Genomic DNA, 20,372 nt, shown 5'->3' on the forward strand with positions numbered 1-20,372 from the left:
TAAAGTAATGTGAATACATGATGGTTAATAAGTGATAAGCAGTAATGGGCAGTCACTACCATCACGGGACCTTTATCAATTGTTTTATTCTCTGTTGCATAGTGCATTTAATGTTTAAAAAAAAAAATTGAAATTGAAAACCGTGATTATTTTTAAACGAACCGACCTCAAAAAGCAGTAATCGCCTAGCACTACTTTTTCTACATATGGTTGTGTTACAGCCTGCATTTAAAATGGATTCCATTTAGATGTTTCTATACCTGGCCTACACACAATACCCCATAATGTCAAAGTGGAATTATCTTTTTTGAAATGTTTACAAATCAATACAAAATGAAAAGCTGAAATGTCTTGAGTCAATAAGTATTGAACCCCTTTGTTATGGCCAGCCCAGTAGTAAAAATGAGCTTAACAAGTCACATAATACGTTGCATGGACTCACCTTGTGTACAATAATAGTTTAACATAATTTTTTTAATGACTACCTCATCTCTGTACCCCACACATACAATTATCTGTAAGGTCCCTTAGTCAAGCAGTGAATTTCAAACAGAGATTCAACCACAAAGACCAGTGATGTTTTCCAAAGCCTTTCAAAGAAAGGCACCTATTGGTACAGTAGATGTCAGAAAAAAAATAAGCAGACATTGAATATCCCTTTGAGCATGGTGAAGTTATTAATTCAAGTTTGGATGGTTTTTCAATACACCCAGTCACTCCAAAAATACAGGTGTCCTTCTTAACTTAGTTGCCAGAGAGGAAGGAAACCGCTCAGAGGGCAATGGTGATTTTAAAACAGAAAACTGAGGATGGATCAACAACATTGTAGTTACTCCACAATACTAACCTAATTGACAGAGTGAAAAGAAAGAAGCCTGTTCAGAATAAAAACATTACAAAACAGGCATCCTGTTTGCAACAAGGCAGTAAAGGAATATTGCAAAAAATGTGGCAAAGCAATTAACATTTTGTCCTGAATACAAAGTTTTATGTTTGGGGCAAATCCAATGCAACACATTACTGAGTACAACTCTCCATATTTTAAAGCATAGTGGTGGCTGCATCATGTTATGGGTATGCTTGTAATCGTTAAGGACTGGAGAGTTTTTAAGGATATAAAATAAACGGAATGGAGTTAAGCACAGGCAAAATCCTAGAGGAAAACCTGGTTCAGTCTGCTTTCCACCCGACACTGGGAGATTAATTCACCTTTCAGCAGGACAATAACCTAAAACACGAGGCCAAATCTACACTGGAGTTACTTACCAAGAAGACAGTGAATGTTCATGAGTGGCCGAGTTACAGATTTGAAAATCTATGGCAAGACCTGAAAATGGTTGTCTAGCAATGATCAACAACAATTTGACAGAGCTCGAAGAATTTTGAAAAGACTACTGGGCAAATGTTGCACAATCCAGCTGTGGAAAGCTCTTTAAAGACTTACCCAGAAAGAGTCACAGTTGTAATCGCTGCCAAAAGTGCTTCTACAAAGTATTGACTTAGGGGTGTGAATACTTACTCAAATGAGATATTTCTGTATTTAATTTTAAATAAATATTCAAAAATGTCTTAAATATGTTTTCACTTTGTCATTATGCGGTATAATGTGTAGATGGGTGAGACAATTAAAAAAAAAAAAGTTTTTATTTGAGGCTGTAACACAACAAAATGTGGAATAAGTCAAGGGGACACACGCACACCCCTATGAAAGCACCCGTCAATCAAAGCCACCATCAATCAAAGCCACCAGTGTATGTCAGACACAAGAGCAATATTTATCCTTTCCATAAAACATATTAAAAAACCTAGCCCTACCTTAGGATTTTCGGACGTATTTTATAAGATAACGAATTGACAAGGAAAGTATGAAGGGGGCAGCTATGCTATAATATGAAGATAGCCTAGGCTACTATTGTACTGTGTGGGGATAGGAGCGTGACAATTTTTTGGCCTCGCCTAGGGAGGCATATCAGCCAGAACCGGGCCTGATCAGCGTTTGATTAGTCTTTAAATCAAAAAAAGATTCTGTATCAAATTATACCATGCCAGTTTGGAGAAGACTGACGCATTGTCCATTGGACACAACATTATCGCATTATAGGTGTCAGAGCCAGAACAACCTTGTCCACTGCTGTTGAATAATTCATATATCATCAGACACATTCAACCTTTTTTTAAAGAAGACCAATTTATTTATTTACTCGCAAGCAATGAAAACATGCATTGTATAAAATAATGTCTACGCATCAAACAATTTTTTTACTGAAGTGCCATCGCCTATAGCGCTTTACACCCCCGTGCAACTAGCAGATCAGCTGGTTGAACATCAAAGGACAGTTGGAAAGATGAGATGTAGAAAGTTTTAAGGGAAACGTCACCCCTCTATTTAACTAAATACGTCCATATATGTCCATGTCATAAAAATTTTGAATTTCCTCACTTCACGCAAATACCCACCTAGTGATCAACCTTCCCAAGTTCTCCCATGTCACCGCGCACCTCCGCACACTCCACTGGCTTCCAGTCAAAGCTCGCATTCACTACAAGACCATGGTACTTGCCTACGGAGCAGCAAGAGGAACTGCCTCCTCCAACCTTCAGGCTATGCTCAAACCCTACACCCGAACCCGAGCACTCCGTTCTGCCACCTCTGGTCCCTTGGTCCTCCCACCTCTACAGGAGGGCAGCTCCCGCTCAGCCCAGTCCAAGCTCTTCTCTGTCCTGGCACCTGATTGGTGGAACCAGCTTCACTCGGAAGCTAGGACAGCAGAGTCCCTTGCCCGTCGTCCGAAAACATCTGAAACCCTACCTCTTCAAAGAGTATCTTAAATAATCCCACTGCTTTTGTGAACTAACACTCAACTTTTTGACCCCCTTAGCAGTTCTGACTTTTTTGAGGTAAAATGTACTTTACATTTTTATTTTTGTAACCCTTATTTAACTAGGCAAGTCAGTTATGAACAAATTCTTATTTTACAATGACGGCCTACTCTGGCCAAACCCTAACTCGGACGACGCTGGGCCAATTGTGCGTCGCCCTATGAGGCTCCCAATCACGGGAGTCGCCTCTAGCACTAAGATGCAGTGCCTTAGACCGCAACTTGGGAGCCCACTATGACTGTGATATGTGGTTGGCCCACCTAGTTTCTTAAGATTCTAAAGTTTCTTAAGATGAATGCACTGTATGTCGTTCTGGATAAGAGCTTCTGCTAAATGTAAATACAAGCATTTCTGCATCTCACCAGTAGAAACGGGCCAGATGCATTTCCTGGTTGTAAGTAAACCACAATATCCAGAATTCAATGTGTATTTCAGGACGTGGAGGGCCGCCCCGTGGATGTGTATACAATTGATGTGAGAAATGTCAAAATGTCTGTGTTTCTAGCTGCCATTACCCAACACAAGAAGAGGTTCACCAGCTGAAGAACATTCTGGAACCTGCTTGGAACATTCAACCAACACAACATCCATATTCAGTTAGACTGATGTTGTAATATAATTTAGAATGCCTTGTATGCTCACAATTGCATTGTGGTATAGATATTGCAACCTGTTGTACATATGTACACTACCGTTCAAAAGTTTGGGGTCACTTAGAAATGTCCTTGTTTTTGAAAGAAAACACATTTTTTGTTCATTAAAATAACATCAGATTGATCAGAAATACAGTGTAGACATTGTTAATGTTGTAAATGACTATTGTAGCTGGAAACGGCTGATTTTTTATGGAATATCTACGTAGGCGTACAGAGGCCCATTATCAGCAATCATCACTCCTGTGTTCCAATGGCACGTTGTGTTAGCTAATCCAAGTTTATCATTTTAAAAGGCTAATTGATCAGTAGACAACCCTTTTGCCATTATGTTAGCATAGCTGAAAACAGTTGTTCTGATTAAAGAAGCAATAAAACTGTCCTTTAGACTAGTTGAGTATCTGGAGCATCAGCATTTGTGGGTTCGATTACAGGCTCAAAATGGACAGAAACAAAGAACTTTCTTCTGAAACTCGTCAGTCTATTCTTGTTCTGAGAAATGAAGGCTATTCCATGTGAGAAATTGCCAAGAAGCTGAAGATCTCGTACAACGCTGTGTACTACTCCCTTCACAGAACAGCAAAAACTGGCTCTAACCAGAATAGAAAGAGGAGTGGGAGGCCCCGGTGCACATCTGAGCAAGAGGACAAGTACATTAGAGTGTCTAGTTTGAGAATCAGACGCCTCACAAGTCCTCAACTGGCAGCTTCATTAAATAGTACCCGCAAAACGCCAGTCTCAACGTCAACAGTGAAGAGGCGACTCCAGGATTGCTGGCCTTCTAGGCAGAGTTCCTCTGTTCAGTGTCTGTATTCTTTTGCCCATCTTAATCTTTTCTTTTTATTGAGATATGGCTTTTTCTTTGCAACTCTGCCTAGGAGGCCAGCAGCCCGGAGTCACCTCTTCACTGTTGACGTTGAGACTGGTGTTTTGTGGGTACTCTTTAATCATGCTAACATCTCTGTTGACGAGTCTACAATACGTAAAACACTAAACAAAAATGGTGTTCATGGGAGGACACCACAGAAGAAGCCACTGCTGTCCAAAAAAAACATTGCTGCACGTCTGAAGTTCGCTAAAGAGCACCTGGATGTTCCACAGCGCTACTGGCAAAATTTAAGTTGAGTCGTTTGGAAGGCCCACTCAACACTGTGTGGAGAAAAAAAGGCACAGCACACCAACATCAAAACCACATCCCAACTGTAAAGTATGGTGGAGGGAGTATAATGGTTTGGGGCTGTCTTAGGGCCTGGACAGCTTGCTATCATCGGAAAAATGAATTCCCAAGGTAATCAAAACATTTTGCACTGTGGATGTTTACACGTGTGTTCAGTAAAGACATTAAAATGTATAATTGTTTGTGTGTTATTAGTTTAAGACGACTGTGTTTGTCTATTGTTTTGAAGATAAAATGTGATCTTATGACCAGTTTATGCAGAAATCCAGGTAATTCCAAAAGGTTCATATACTTTTTCTTGCCACTGTAATCATTAGTAAACACGCTACTAGGTAAAGTTTATCTACAGGAAAATAAAGTTAATAAAACAAAAATGTAATCCTAAAATGAATGTTTATTTTATTTTCATGATGATCTTCATCCATAACCATCAGTAACATGGTTATTCAATTACGTCACAGCCCTATTTATTAGGTATACCACCATACACACAGCACAGGCATCGCAACCCCACAGGAATACTCCTCTTCTGTGAAACACACACACACGCACACAGAAACTAATGTTTTTGTCATGGTTCATATTGAAGGGGGGATTGGGACTCCACTATTGTAATAACGCTGGATCAACCACCAGCTGTTTTGTTTTAATCAGATCCCAGGGGTTTTGTCCTTCCAATCAGGTTCTCTAATGGTTGTGACCTGGTTTGTCCCAACGCTAAAACCTCCTGGGGCGTCAGGATACACACAGAGAGGCTTTAGGTCCTTTAGGATATTACTGTAGGAGGAATACACAGTACCTCAGTCTAGCTGCTATTGATTTATTGATTGATTTAATTTATTAGATCATTAAAAGTAGTAGGCTGCTCCAGCCGGAGACAACATTACATACATAAAACAATTATTGAAGATAAAAACACAATACAGTCCGGAAGCTTATTTCCATTGTGGTCCCCATTTTTGGCAGTGAGATGGCAGGTGGGCAAGACTGACACTTCACATGCATTCAATGCAATTAAATGAAACAGTAAAATTCCATTGTATAACAATCACAAAGTGCTACAGTATGTAGAATCCGCAGTAGGGGAAACAGCGCCACTGTCTGCCCCACGGTCATTGGTATTGTTTTGTTGACAACGCAGAGGTGAGGAGCATCGCGCCACCCAGTAAAAAAAGAAATGAAGTACATATTCTGCTGTTCTATCACTGTTGCAATGATGTCTGAATGGAAACCCCCCCACTGTTTTTGTTGTTTGCAGTAGCTTCTTTGTTGTTGTAATGTGGCAGTTTCACCATTAAAGATTCCAGCATAAAAATTATATAAATGATAAACACATAATAATACATAGTGTTTTTATGGTGCTTTTCTGGAACCCAAATATGCTTTATTCAGAGTTTGAGAATTAAAATAGGATAGTTTGTCTTATGTAATTGTGATTGTTTTGTGGTTTTGGCATGGGACCTTGGTCAGGAGGATTTGTTTTCTGTTTTTGCTTTTTTAAGTCTTATGGTCTTCCTGTTTTTGTAGGCATGAGTGATTTTAGAGTGTATGAACTCTGGATACATGTCGGGCTTGAAGTCTGGTTTTACTCTGTGTAGTACTTCAATATCGTACTCTGCATTTATGCTGTTACCAGATGTCACTCAGAGGTTTGGAAGTAGCTACATATTTGGCTCCAGTGGATAAGTGTTATTGATATTGCTGAGGTCAGGAGTCAGTCATTTTCTCTTCCATGTACTTCAGTCCCATCAAGTTATCACTTTACTACAGTAGCTAGCAGCTACCTTCATTTTGTTCTTCCCGGAGCTTTGACTGGCCTATCAGACAAATTTCTTTATTAATTTGTGTTGTTTTGTATTGATACTCTTGCAGGTATTACTACACAACAGGAAATGTCAGCAGTCTACAGCACAAATCATTTTTGTGAAATTAGAGTCAGAAACAACATCGAAAGGATACGCCGTGTTTCATACTGCTGAGTAACGTCATTTTCTCAGGGGAATTGTGTTTTTGCAGAAAATGTACACTTGTGTATAACCTGACTAACAATGACATATGACATCATATTTGTATTTTTATAAATCCAGTTAAAATGATCCTGTGTTATGACAAGAGAAAGGGATTATTTTTAATTTCAGTTTTTCACTTCCTCCCCAGATGTTAGGAAATACAAAAATTACACCAAGAGATGAAACCACAACAATTACTTTGTTCACAATATTCCTGTACTAGGGCAAGGGTATTGAAGGACAGGGATTTTCAGATTACAGAAATGCTTTATTCTCTTTTCATGTGTCACGTCCTGACCATAGAGAGCTCGTATTTTTCTATGGTAGAGTAGGTCAGGGCGTGACCGGGGGGTTTTGTCTAGTTTATTTATTTCTATGTTTGGTTCTAGTTTCTTTTTTCTATGTTGGGGTTTTTGTCTAGTTTAAATGTTCTATGTTGTGTTCTAGGTTCTTTTTTCTAGGTTGGGGTTTTCGTATGATTCCCAATTAGAGGCAGTTGGTCATCGTTGTCTGTAATTGGGGATCATATTTAAATTGTTGTTTTTCCCACTAGTGTTTGTGGGAGATTATTTTGAGTTTATGCATGTAGCACCTCTTTGTCACGGTTTGTTGTTTTTGTTTATAGTTTATTGTCTGTCTTGCGTAGTTTCACATAGAGATAAAGATGTGGAACGATACACACGCTGCGCCTTGGTCTCTTTCATACGACATCCGTGACAGAATCTCCCACCACCAAAGGACCAAGCAGCGTGCCCAGGAGGAGCAGGGATCCTGGGCCCGGGAGAGAAGAGAGTGGAGGACATCCTGGACCTGGGAGGAGGTAATGGCAGGGGACAAGACCCTGCCATGGATGCAGGCGGAGACAGCGAGAGAGGAAAGGCGACGATATGAGGAACTAGCACGGCAACGACGGAAGCCCGCGAGGCAGCTCCAAAAAACTTTTTTGGGGGGCACATGGGGAGATTGGTGGAGTCAGGGTTGAGACCTGTGCTTACCGTGGGGAGCATGTGACCAGTCAGGCACCGTGTTATGCGGTGATGCGCACTGTATCTCCAGTGCGCATTCATAGCCCGGTGCGCACCGTGCCTGCGCCCCGCATTTGCCGGGCTAAAGTGAGCATTCAGCCAGGACGGGTTGTGCCGGCTCAGCGCTCCTGGTCTCCGGTGCGTCTCCTCGGTCCAGGATATCCTGCACCAGCTCTACGCACTGTGTCGCCAGTGCGCCTTCACAGCCCAGTGTGTCCTGTGCCAGCGCCCCGCACTTTCCCGGCTAAAGTGAGCATTCAGCCAGGACGGGTTGTGCCAGCTCTACGCACCTGGTCTCCAGTGCGCCTCCACAGCCCAGTACGTCCTGTGCCTGCTCCCTGCACTGTCTCTGAAGTGCGTGTTCTCAGTCAGATACGTTCTGTGCCTGCTCCCCGCACTCTCCCTGAAGTGCGTGTTCCCAGTCAGGTATGTCCTGTGCCTCCTCCTCGCACCCTCCCTGAGGTGCGTGTCACTAGTCCGGTGCCACCTGTACCGGTCCCACGCATCAGGCCTCCAGTGCGCCTGCCCAGTCTGGCGACAGTTCCCAGTCCAGAGCTTCCGGCGACAGTTCCCAGTCCAGAGCTTCCGGCGACGTTTCACAGTCCGGAACCTCCAACGATGGTCCTCAGTCCGGAACCTCCTGAGACGGTCCGCAGTCCGGAACATCCTGAGACGGTCCGCAGCCCGGAGCCTCCTGAGACGGCCCGCAGCCCGGAACCTCCTGAGACGGCCCGCAGCCCGGAGCCTCCTGAGACGGCCCGCAGCCCGGAGCCTCCTGAGATGGCCCGGAGCCTCCTGAGACGGCCCGCAGCCCGGAGCCTCCTGAGACGGCCCGCAGCCCGGAGTCTCCTTAGACGGCCCGCAGCCCGGAGCCTCCTGAGACGGCCCGCAGCCCGGAGCCTCCTGAGACAGCCCGGAGTCTCTTGAGACGACCCAGAGCCCGGAGCCTCCTGAGACGGCCCGCAGCCCGGAGCCTCCTGAGACGGCCCGCAGCCTGGAGCCTCCTGAGATGGCCCGGAGCCTCCTGAGACGGCCCGCAGCCCGGAGCCTCCTGAGACGGCCCGCAGCCCGGAGCCTCCTTAGACGGCCCGCAGCCCGGAGCCTCCTGAGACGGCCCGCAGCCCGGAGCCTCCTGAGACGGCCCGCAGCCCGGAGCCTCCTGAGACAGCCCGGAGTCTCCTGAGACGGCCCAGAGCCCGGAGCCTCCTGAGACGGCCCGCAGCCCAGAGCCTCCTGAGACGGCCCGCAGCCCGGAGCCTCCTGAGACGGCCCGCAGCCTGGAGCCTCCTGAGACGGCCCGCAGCCCGGAGCCTCCTGAGACGGCCCGCAGCCTGGAGCCTCCTGAGACGGCCCGCAGCCCGGAGCCTCCTGAGACAGCCCGGAGTCTCCTGAGACGGCCCAGAGCCCGGAGCCTCCTGAGACGGCCCGCAGCCCGGAGCCTCCTGAGACGGCCCGCAGCCCGGAGCCTCCTGAGACAGCCCGGAGTCTCCTGAGACGGCCCAGAGCCCGGAGCCTCCTGAGACGGCCCGCAGCCCGGAGCCTCCTGAGACGGCCCGCAGCCCGGAGCCTCCTGAGACGGCCCGCAGCCTGGAGCCTCCTGAGACGGCCCGCAGCCCGGAGCCTCCTGAGACGGCCCGCAGCCTGGAGCCTCCTGAGACGGCCCGCAGCCCGGAGCCTCCTGAGACAGCCCGGAGTCTCCTGAGACGGCCCAGAGCCCGGAGCCTCCTGAGACGGCCCGCAGCCCGGAGCCTCCTGAGACGGCCCGCAGCCCGGAGCCTCCTGAGACAGCCCGGAGTCTCCTGAGACGGCCCAGAGCCCGGAGCCTCCTGAGACGGCCCGCAGCCCGGAGTCTCCTGAGACGGCCCGCAGCCCGGAGCCTCCAGCGACAGTCGGCAGCCCAGAGCCTCCACCGATGCTGGCGGGTTCGCAGGATGAGAGGGTTCTTCGTCCCGCACCAGAGCCGCCTCCTATGCTGGCGGGTTCGCAGGATGAGAGGGTTCTTTGTCCCGCACCAGAGCCGCCTCCTATGCTGGCGGGTTCGCAGGATGAGAGGGTTCTTTGTCCCGCACAAAAACCGCCTCCGATGCGGGAGGATCCGCCTGGATGAGAAGGTTCTACCCTCCCTTTTGGTTTCAGGTTTTGCGGCCTGAGTCCGCACCTTTGGGGGGGTACTGTCACGTCCTGACCATAGAGAGCTCGTATTTTTCTATGGTAGAGTAGGTCAGGGCGTGACTGGGGGGTTTTCTCTAGTTTATTTATTTCTATGTTTGGTTCTAGTTTCTTTTTTCTATGTTGTGGTTTTTGTCTAGTTTACATTTTCTTTGTTGTGTTCTAGGTTCTTTTTTCTAGGTTGGGGTTTTCGTATGATTCCCAATTAGAGGCAGCTGGTCATTGTTGTCTCTAATTGGGGATCATATTTAAGTTGTTGTTTTTCCCACTAGTGGGAGATTATTTTGAGTTTATGCATGTAGCACCTCTTCGTCACGGTTTGTTGTTTTTGTTTATAGTTTATTGTTTGTCTTGCATAGTTTCACATAGAAATAAAGATGTGGAACGATACGCACGCTGTGCCTTGGTCTCTTTCATATGACATCCGTGACATCATGATTCCTCCATAAGTGTGTTTATTAATCCCAACATCAGTAAATGTATAAAACCATACATGTTTGATGAAAATCCATCATAGCCTAAATACTGGAATGATGCTTCCATGTTCTGTTCAGTTCATTTACAATGGCTACAACTCAGCACTTGGAGAATTTAGCATTGCCTTTAGCAGTATTCTAGTCCCCCCTTTCTCTCTGATCGAGAGCTTGATAATATAAGGTTCTATCTGCATTTTTGTCAAAAATTGATTTATTGACATAGCCTGGATCTACCTACAGTGCAATTGGAAAGTATTCAGACCCCTTGACATTTTTCATATTTTGTTACATTTCAGCTTTATTCTAATATTGATTACATTCAATCAATCTACGCACAATCTACGCACAATACCCCATAATGACAAAGCAAAAACAGGTTTTTATACAGTTTTGCAAATGTATTAAAAATAAAAAACTGAAATATTACATTTACATAAGTAGTCAGACACTTTACTCAGTAATAGTTGAAGTATCTTTGGCAGCGATTACAGCCTTGAGTCTTTTTGCGTATGACGCTACAAGCTTGGCACACCTGTATTTGTGGATTTTCTCCCATTCTTCTCTGAAGACCCTCTCAAGCTCTGTCAGGTTGGATAGGGAGTGTCGCAGCACAGCTTTTTCAGGTCTCTCCAGAGATGTTCGATTGAGTTTAAGTCCGGGTTCTGGCTGGGTCACTCAAGGACATTCAGAGACTTGTCCCAAAGCCACTCCTGCATTGTCTTGGTTGTGTGCTTAGGGTAGTTGTCCTGTTGGAAGGTGAACCTTCGCCCCATTCTGAGGCCCTGAGCACTCCGGAATAGGTTTTCATCAAAGATCTCTCTGTACTTTGCTCTGTTCACTCTCAGACCATGAGAAACAAGGTTCTCTGGTCTGATGAAACCAAGATTGAAATCTTTTTTCAGGTCTCTCCAGAGATGTTTGATCGGGTTCAAGTCCGGGTTCTGGCTGGGCCACTCAAGGACATTCAGAGACTTGTCCCAAAGCCACTCCTGCATTGTCTTGGCTGTGTGCTTAGGGTCGTTGTCCTGTTGGAAGGTGAACCTTCGCCCCAGTCTGAGGCCCTGAGTACTCTGGAATAGGTTTCCATGTCTGTACTTTGCTCCGTTCATCTTTCCCATGATCCTGACTAGTCTCCCAGGGCATGCCGCTGAAAAACTTCCCCACAGCATGATGCTGCCACCACCATGTGTCACCATTGGAATGGGGACAGTTTCCTCCAGATGCTTGTGATTCAGGCAAAAGAGTTCAATCTTGGTATGATCAAACCAGAGAATCTTGTTTCTCATGGTCTGAGAGTCCTTTAGGTGCCTTTTGGCAAACTCCAAGCGAGCTGTCATGTGCCTTTTACTGAGGAGTGGCTTCCCTCAGGCCACTCTACCATTTTTTGGTAACCTTCCCCAGATCTGTGCCTTGACACAATCCTGTCTCGTAGCTCTACGGACAATTCCTTTGAACTCATGGCTTGGTTTTTGCTCTGACATGCACTGTCAACTGTGGGACAGGTGTGATCCTTTCCAAATCATGTCCAATCAATTTAATTCACCACAGGTGGACTCCAATCAAGTTGTAGAAACATCTCAAGGATGATCAACGGAAACAGGAGTCACCTTAGTTAAATTTTGAGTCACATAGCAAAGGGTCTGAATACTTATGTAAATAAGGTATTTCTGTATTTTCAAAAAACCTGTTTTCGCTTTGTCGTTATGTGTGTAGATTGATGAGGGAAAAAAACAATTTAAACAATTTTAGAATAAGGCTGTAATGTAACAGAATGTTGAAAAAGTAAATTGGTCTGAATACTTTCTGAATGCATTACATATAGTATAGTACCTCTTAATACCCCAAATCATGTTAAGTTAAAAAAGTTACATTACTCTTACAATTAAACCCAATGAGGGTTTAGATCTTTAAAGCCAATTATCTCCGAATAGTTTTTTGCAGATAGAACCTTATAATTCTAAGGTCATGGGATTATGTTTCAACTATATTTAATTTGATTATTTTCATACTCCAACAAACCTGCATGCACAATAAAGTTAGTCATTTCCAAATGAAACCACTTTCATAATTATCCCTAATGTCTATATGTTGGAGTTCAGGCCTTATTTGAAAAGCTGTCCCCCAGTGTTAGTTTTGAAGGTGAGATGTTAATTAAGCAATACAGACCAAATGTAAGTATTGTCACATGCGTCGAAAGGGACAGACCAAGGCGCAGCGTGTTGAGTGCTCATCTTCTTTTATTAATGAGAGAACACTTAAACAAAATAAACAAACGACAGTTCCGTAAGGTAACATAGACTATACGAAAAACAACCACCCACAAAACCCAAAGGAAAACAGGCTGCCTAAGTATGGCTTCCAATCAGAGACAACGAAGACACCTGCCTCTGATTGGAAACCATACTCGGCCAAACCTGGAAAATGAAACATAGAAAATGAAAACTAGAACACATACCCCTGGAAACAAACAAACCCCAAAACACACAAAACAACATCCCTGCCACGCCCTGACCATTCTACTATGGCAAATGACCCTTTTCACTGGTCAGGACGTGACAAGTATCTTGAGTTGTGTTTGCGTGTTCTTCAGTCTTGTTAAGATAGAGGGGTAGGGCCTCCCGAGTGGCGCGGTGGTCTAAGGCACTGCATCACAGTGCTAGCTGTGCCACTAGAGATTCTGGGTTTGAGTCCAGGCTCTGTTGCAGCCGGCCGGCAGGGATGTCCCTGTCCCATCGCGCACTAGCAACTCCTGTGGCATGCCGGGCAACACATTGGTGCGGCTGGCTTCTGGGTTAAGTGGGCATTGTGTCAAGAAGCAGTGCGGCTTGGTTGGATTGTGTTTCAGAGGACGCACGGCTCTCGACCTTCGCCTCTCCCGCCGTACAGGAGTTGCAGCGAAAAGACAAGACTGTAACTACTAATTGGGGAGATAAAGGGATAGAAAAAAGGTGACTGGGCCAGGCAATGCAACATCCATAAAGGTTTTTAGGAATTTTTTTGTAAACCAATCAACTTACATCAGGTCATCTTGAAACTTTCATTGTAAGCTAACTTTCATCAATATTTTATATGGTATACTGTATAATTGGTTTCTCTCTTTTCATTGTCAGTATATTCTTTCAGCGTTATGATATCCGTAACATACATAACAGTTGTGGATGTGATGGATATTAGTGTATCATATCTTAGCTTCAGAAGCTTGGTCATTCAATACATTTTGTGTGCTTGTTCTGGAATGTATACGTCAGACTTTTACTGAAGCGTTTGTTGATATCTTGAAATGTACAGTACCAGTCAAAAATTTGGACACACCAACTCATTTAAGGGTTTTTCTTTATTTTTTACTATTTTCTACAATAATAATAGTAAATAATAGTGAAGACATCAAAACTATGAAATAACAAATGGAATCATGTAGTAACCAAAAAAGTGTTAAACAAATCAAAATATATTTTACATTTTAGATTCTTCAAAGTAGCCACCCTTTGCCTTGATGACAGCTTTGCACAGACTTGGCATTCTCTCAACCAGCTGCACCTGGAATGATTTTCCAACTGTTTTGAAGGAGTTCCCACATATGCTGAACACTGGTTGGCTGCTTTTCCTTCACTCTGCGGTCCAACTCATCCCTGATTCACGCAGTCTCCTCTTAACAGTTGATGTTGAGATGTGTCTGTTACTTGAACTTTGTGAAGCATTTATTTGGGCTGCAATTTCTGAGGCTGGTTACTCTAATGAACTTATCCTGTGCAGCAGAGGTAACTCTGGGTCTTCCTTTCCTGTGGCAGTCCTCATGAGAGCCAGTTTCATCATAGCGCTTGATGATTTTTGCGACTGAACTTGAAGAAAATGTAAAAGTTCTTGAAATGTTTCAGATTGACTGACCTTCATGTCTTAAAGTAATGATGGACTGTCATTTCTCTTTGCTTATTTGAGCTGTTCTTGCCATAATATGGACTTGGTCTTTTACCAAATAGGGCTATATCTGTATACCACCCCTGGCTCGAACGCATTAAGAAGGAAAGAAATTCCACAAATTAACTTTTAACAAGGCACACCTGTTAATAGAAATGCATTCCAGGTGACTACCTCATGAAGCCGGTTGAGAGAATGCCAACAGTGTGCAAAGTTGTCAACAAGGCAAAGGGTGGCTACTTTGAAGAATTTCAAATATAAAATATATATTTGTTTAACACTTGTTTTATTACTGTCAAGGGTGTGTACGGGCAGTGATGTCAGGTGCAGGAGAGCGGAGCGTAGTGAACAGGCGTACTTTAATTCCGTTCCACAAGATACAGCACATAAAAACAATAAAGTGCCAAAAACCCAGAACATGGCAAAAGTAAAGCGCCCGACAATAATCCACATCACAAACAAACAATTACACACAAAGACATGGAGGGGAAACAGAGGACTAAATATATGCAGTAATTCTGGAATGAAAACCAGGTGTGTAATGGAACAAGACAAATCCAATGGAATATGAGAAATGGAGCGGCGATGGCTAGAAAGCCAGTGACGTCGATCGCCGAACGCCACCCGAACAAGGAGAGGAGCCAACTTCGGTGAAAGTCGTGACAGTGCCCCCCCCCCCCCCCCCCGACGCGCGGCTCCAGCGGCGCTCGACAGTGAAACTCCCGCAGCAGTTCGGGGTCCAAGACATCCACAACCGGAACCCAACACCTCTCCTCCGGACCGTACCCCTCCCACTCCACGAGGTACTGAAGGCCCCTTGCCCGATGCCTCGAATCCAGGATGGAATGAACGGAGTACGCCGGGACCCTCGATGTCCAGAGGGGGCGGATCTCCCGCACCTCAGATTCCTGGAGCGGACCAGCCACCACCGGCCTGAGGAGAGACACGTGGAATGAGGGGTTAATACGGTAATCAGAGGGAAGCTGTAATCTGTAACACACCTCGTACACCCTCCTCAGGACTTTGAATGGCCCCACAAACTGCGGACCCAGCTTCCGGCAGGGCAGGTGGAGGGGCAGGTTTCGGGTCGAGAGCCAGACCCGGTCCCCTGGTGCGAACACCTGGGTCTCACTGCGGTGATGGTCCGCGCTGTTCTTCTGGCGAAGCGCAGCTCGCTGGAGGTGAACATGGGCGGCCTCCCATGTCTACTCCGTGCGCCTGAACCAGTCATCAACCGCAGGAGCCTCGGTCTGACCCTGATGCCATGGCGCCAGAACCGACTGGTACCCCAATTCGCACTGAAAGGGGGAGAGGTTAGTGGAGGAGTGGCGAAGCGAGTTCTGTGCCATCTCGGCCCAGGGCACGAACGCTGCCCACTCCCCCGCCCGGTCCTGACAATAGGACCGCAGAAACCTGCCCACATCCTGGTTGACTCTCTCTACCTGCCCATTATTCTCGGGGTGAAAACCCGAGGTAAGGCTTATCGAGACCCCCAGATGTTCCATAAACGCCTTCCAAACTCTCGATGTGAATTGGGGACCCCGATCAGACACTATATCCTCAGGCACCCCGTAGTGCCGGAAGACGTGAGTAAACAGGGCTTCCGCAGTCTGTAGGGCCGTAGGAAAACTGGGCAGAGGGAGCAGATGACAGGACTTAGAGAAACGATCCACAACGACCAAGATAGTAGGGTTTCCCTGTGAAAGAGGTAGATCGGTTAGAAAATCCACAGACAGGTGTGACCAAGGTCGTTGTGGAACGGATAAGGGGTGTAGCTTACCTCTGGGCAGGTGTCTCAGAGCCTTACACTGGGCACACACCGAGCAGGAGGAAACATAAACCCTCACGTCCTTAGCCGAGGTGGGCCACCAGTACTTCCCAGTCAGACAGTGCACCGTCCGGGCGATCCCCGGATGACCAGAGGAGGGTGACGTGTGGGCCGAATAGATCAACTGGTCACGGACAGCAGACGGAACATACATACGCCCGACAGGACACTGGAGGGGAGCAGGCTCTGTATGCAACGCCTGCTCAATGTCCGCGTCCAGCTCCCACACGACCGGCGCTACCAGGCAAGAGGCCGGGAGTATGGGAGTCTGATCCATGGGCCAGGTTGCGGTGGTCAGTCCAGATGAGAAAAGGGTGTTTAGCCCCCTCAAGCCAATGTCTCCACGCCTTCAATGCTTTAACCACAGCCAACAGCTCCTGGTCCCCCACATCATAGTTATGTTCCGCTGGGCTGAGGTTCTTTGAGAAGAAAGCACAGGGGCGGAGTTTTGTTGGCCTACCCGAGCGCTGTGAGAGCACGGCTCCTATCCCAGCCTCGGACACGTCCACCTCCACTATGAATGCCAAAGAGGGATCCGGATGGACCAGCACGGGAGCCGAAGTAAACAGAGCTCCTAGCTGCCCAAAAGCCCTGTCCGCCTCAGCCGACCACTGCAACCGTACGGGACCCCCCTTCAGCAGTGAGGTAATGGGAGCAGCCACCTGGCCAAAATCCCGGATAAATCTCCAGTAGTAATTGGCAAACTCTAAAAATCGCTGCAACTACTTTACCGGGGTGGGAGTCGGCCATTTACGCACGGCTTCAATGCGGTCACTCTCCATCTCCACCCCTGATGTGGAAATGCGATACCCTAGGAAGGAGACAATCTGCTGAAAGAACAGGCATTTCTCGGCCTTGGCGTACAGGTCATGCTCCAACAGTCGTCCAAGTACCTTGCATACCAAGGACAAATGCTCGGCGCGTGTAGTGGAGTATATCAGAATGTCATCGATATACACCACTACACCCTGCCCGTGCAGGTCCCTGAAAATCTCGTCTACAAAGAATTGGAAAACAGACGGAGCATTCATCAACCCGTACGGCATGACTAAGTACTCATAATGCCCTGAGGTGGTACTAAACGCTGTCTTCCACTCGTCCCCTTCCCAGATACACACCAGGTTATACGCACTCCTGAGATCCAGTTTCGTGAAGAAGCGCGCCACATGCATTGATTCAATCGCCGTGGCGATAAGAGGTAGCGGGTAACTGTACCTCACTGTGATTTGATTTAGACCTCTGTAATCAATGCACGGACATAGACCTCCATCCTTCTTCTTCACAAAACAGAAACTCGAGGAGGCGGGTGAAGTGGATGACCGAATGTACCCCTGACGCAGGGATTCAGAGACATATGTCTCCATAGCCACCATCTCCGCTTGCGACAGGGGATACACGTGACTCCTGGGAAGCGCAGCGTCTACCAGGAGATTTATCGCACAATCCCCCCATTGATGAGGTGGTAATTGAGTCGCCTTCTTTTTACAGAAGGCGAGAGCCAAATCGCCATATTCTGGGGGGATGCGCACGGTGGAGACCTGGTCTGGACTTTCCACCGTGGTAGCACCAACGGAAACCCCTACACACCTCCCAGGGCACTCCCACGACCACCCCGTGAGAGCCCTCTGTTGCCAGGAGATAGTGGGGTTATGCTGAGCTAACCAGGGTAGGCCTAGTACCACGGGAAACGCAGGAAAGTCAATGAGGAAGAGACTGATTCTCTCCTCGTGACCCCCCTGCGTCACCATGCCCAAGGAGATGGTGACTTCCCTGATTAGCCGGGACCCTAATGGTCGACTATCTAGAGCGTGAACCGGGAAAGGTCTAACTACAGGAATAATGGGGATCCCTAAACTAAGGGCTTACGCTCTGTCGATAAAATTCCCAGCTGCGCTTGAATCGACGACCGTGGGCTGCGTATGCTGGGAATGCGGGGGAAAATCAGGGAAACAAACAGGTACAAATAGGTGGTCAACAGAGGACTCTGGATGAGTGTGGTACAGACTCACCTGGGGTGACGCCAGAGTGCCCTGCCTGTTCCCAGAGGAACCGACACAGCACCGACCAGCAGTGTGCCCTCTGCGGCCACAGATGGTGCATGTGATGGCTCCTCCTCCAGTCTCCCTACGCGCAGCCCCTCCCAACTCCATGGGCACCGGAGCGGGGGTGCTGGAAGATGGCACCGACAGAGCCCCCTCTGGACGTCCGTGGGTGACCAGCAGGTTATCCAACCGGATGGACAAATCCACCAGTTGGTCGAAGGAGATGGTGGCATCTCTGCAGGCCAGCTCACGTCGGGCGTCCTCGCGTTGCCTGCACCGATAGTGGTCGATGAGGGCCCTGTTGTTCCAGCCTGCTCCGGCGGCCAAGGTCCGGAATTCCAGGGCGAATTCCATGGTGCTCCTCGTTCCCTGCCTCAAATGAAAGAGCCGTTCCCCCGCCGCTCTACCTTCGGGTGGATGGTCAAAGACGGCCCGGAAGCGACGGGTGAACTCCCCGAAGTGGTCCAACGCCGCATCTTCTCCCCACACGGCGTTTGCCCACTCCAGAGCTCTCCTCGAGAGGCATGAGACGAGGGCAGACACTCTCTCCCTTTCCGAGGGAGCTGGGTGCACAGTGGCCAGTTAGAGGTCCAGTTGTAGCAGGAATCCCTGGCACTGTGCTGCCGTCCCATCATATTCCCTGGGAAGGGAGAGACGCATCCCACTGGGACTGGCTCCGGACGGGACTGGTAGAGGTATCCCCGGTTGCGCTGGTCGAGGCACTGGGGAGACTTCCTGTCTCTCCCAGTGGTCCATAGTCTGGACAACATGATCCATCATGGCACCAAGATGATGTAGCATAGCAGAATGTTCCTGGACGCGCTCCTCGACTCCTCTAACCGGGGTCCCTGCTCCTGCTGACTCCATAGTTTGGTGTGTAATTCTGTCAAGGGTGTGTACGGGAGGCGAAGTCAGGTGCAGGAGAGCAGAGTGTAGTGAACAGGCGCACTTTTATTCTGTTCCACAAGATACAGCACATAAAATCAATAATGTGCCAAAAACACAGAATATGGCAAAAGTAAAGCGCGTGACAATAATCCACATCACAAACAAACAATTACACACAAAGACATGGAGGGGAAACAGAGGACTAAATACATGCAGTAATTCTGGAATGAAAACCAGGTGTGTAATGGAACAAGACAAAACCAATGGAATATGAGAAATGGAGCGGCGATGGCTAGAAAGTCGGTGATGTCGATCGCCAAACGCCACCCGAACAAGGAGAGGAGCCGACTTCGGTGGAAGTCGTGACAATTACTACATGATTCCATATGTGTTATTTCATAGTTTTGATATTTTAACTGTTGTTCTACAATGTAAAAAATAGTAATAATAATGAAAAACCCTTGAATGAGTTTGTGTGCCCAAACTTTTGACTGGTAATGTATATACATATATATAATTTATTAGTCAAAAAATGGATGTAGCAACTACAGATTGCCCCTTTAAGTCTATCAAAAGTGTTTGAGCATGTGTTCATTAGGCCTATGGATTTTTTTTATCAGCATGAATTAGATTGAACAATAAAAGCCCCACTTGTTTTCAATAGGCTGTGATCCGCACTATGCAGCTGTTGCAAGAGTGCATTTACATATTTAGATTTGTGAACAGCCATCCACAATAACCACAATCCGTAAGGTGCTGACATTTCACATTATTAAAATAAAGTGGGGATCCTACCTGACCTAAGACAGGGACTTTTTAGTAGGATTAAATGTCAGGAATTGTGAAAAACTGAGTTTAAATGTATTTGGCTAAGGTATATGTAAACTTCCGACTTCAACTGTATATGTGATACTAAGTTTGACGTGTGTTTCTTCCCTCCACAGTTTCCTCATGGTCCTGGTGTGCCTTATCTTCAGTGTCCTGTCCACCATAGAACACTATGCCGATTTTGCCAGCGGAACACTCTTTGTGATGGTGAGTGGATTTGGGATGGATTCACCAAATCAGTGACCTACCTTTGATTTTGTTTTATTGCAATACCATCCACATCCACATGATGGGAGTAGAACATATTGAGTGGGACGCAGACTAACCTCCATCTTAAATTCAACTGACTTCGAGCTCAGTGTTCAACAGTATTATAAAAATAGTGAACCTCAGATGAAATGGAAAGGGTCTATATAGGTGCATGAGACTATATCTATTAGTCATTGGCATGATTCAGAGTTTATTGCTGGGGGTTTTGGTTG

General features: G+C 46.8%; 1 protein-coding gene across 1 annotated transcript in view; it reads left to right on the forward strand.

The window, feature by feature from the left end:
• The window catches only part of LOC115192667 (potassium voltage-gated channel subfamily KQT member 1-like), an 82,787-nt gene that overhangs the window by 20,598 nt on the left and 41,817 nt on the right, over positions 1-20,372 (forward strand). Inside the window, exon 3 of the mRNA XM_029751424.1 lies at positions 20,007-20,097. Within this exon, the coding sequence (XP_029607284.1) occupies positions 20,007-20,097 (91 nt within the window). The remainder of the gene's footprint in view (positions 1-20,006; positions 20,098-20,372) is intronic.

This window comes from Salmo trutta, chromosome 4 (assembly GCF_901001165.1).
Source record: "Salmo trutta chromosome 4, fSalTru1.1, whole genome shotgun sequence".
NCBI lineage: Eukaryota > Metazoa > Chordata > Actinopteri > Salmoniformes > Salmonidae > Salmo > Salmo trutta.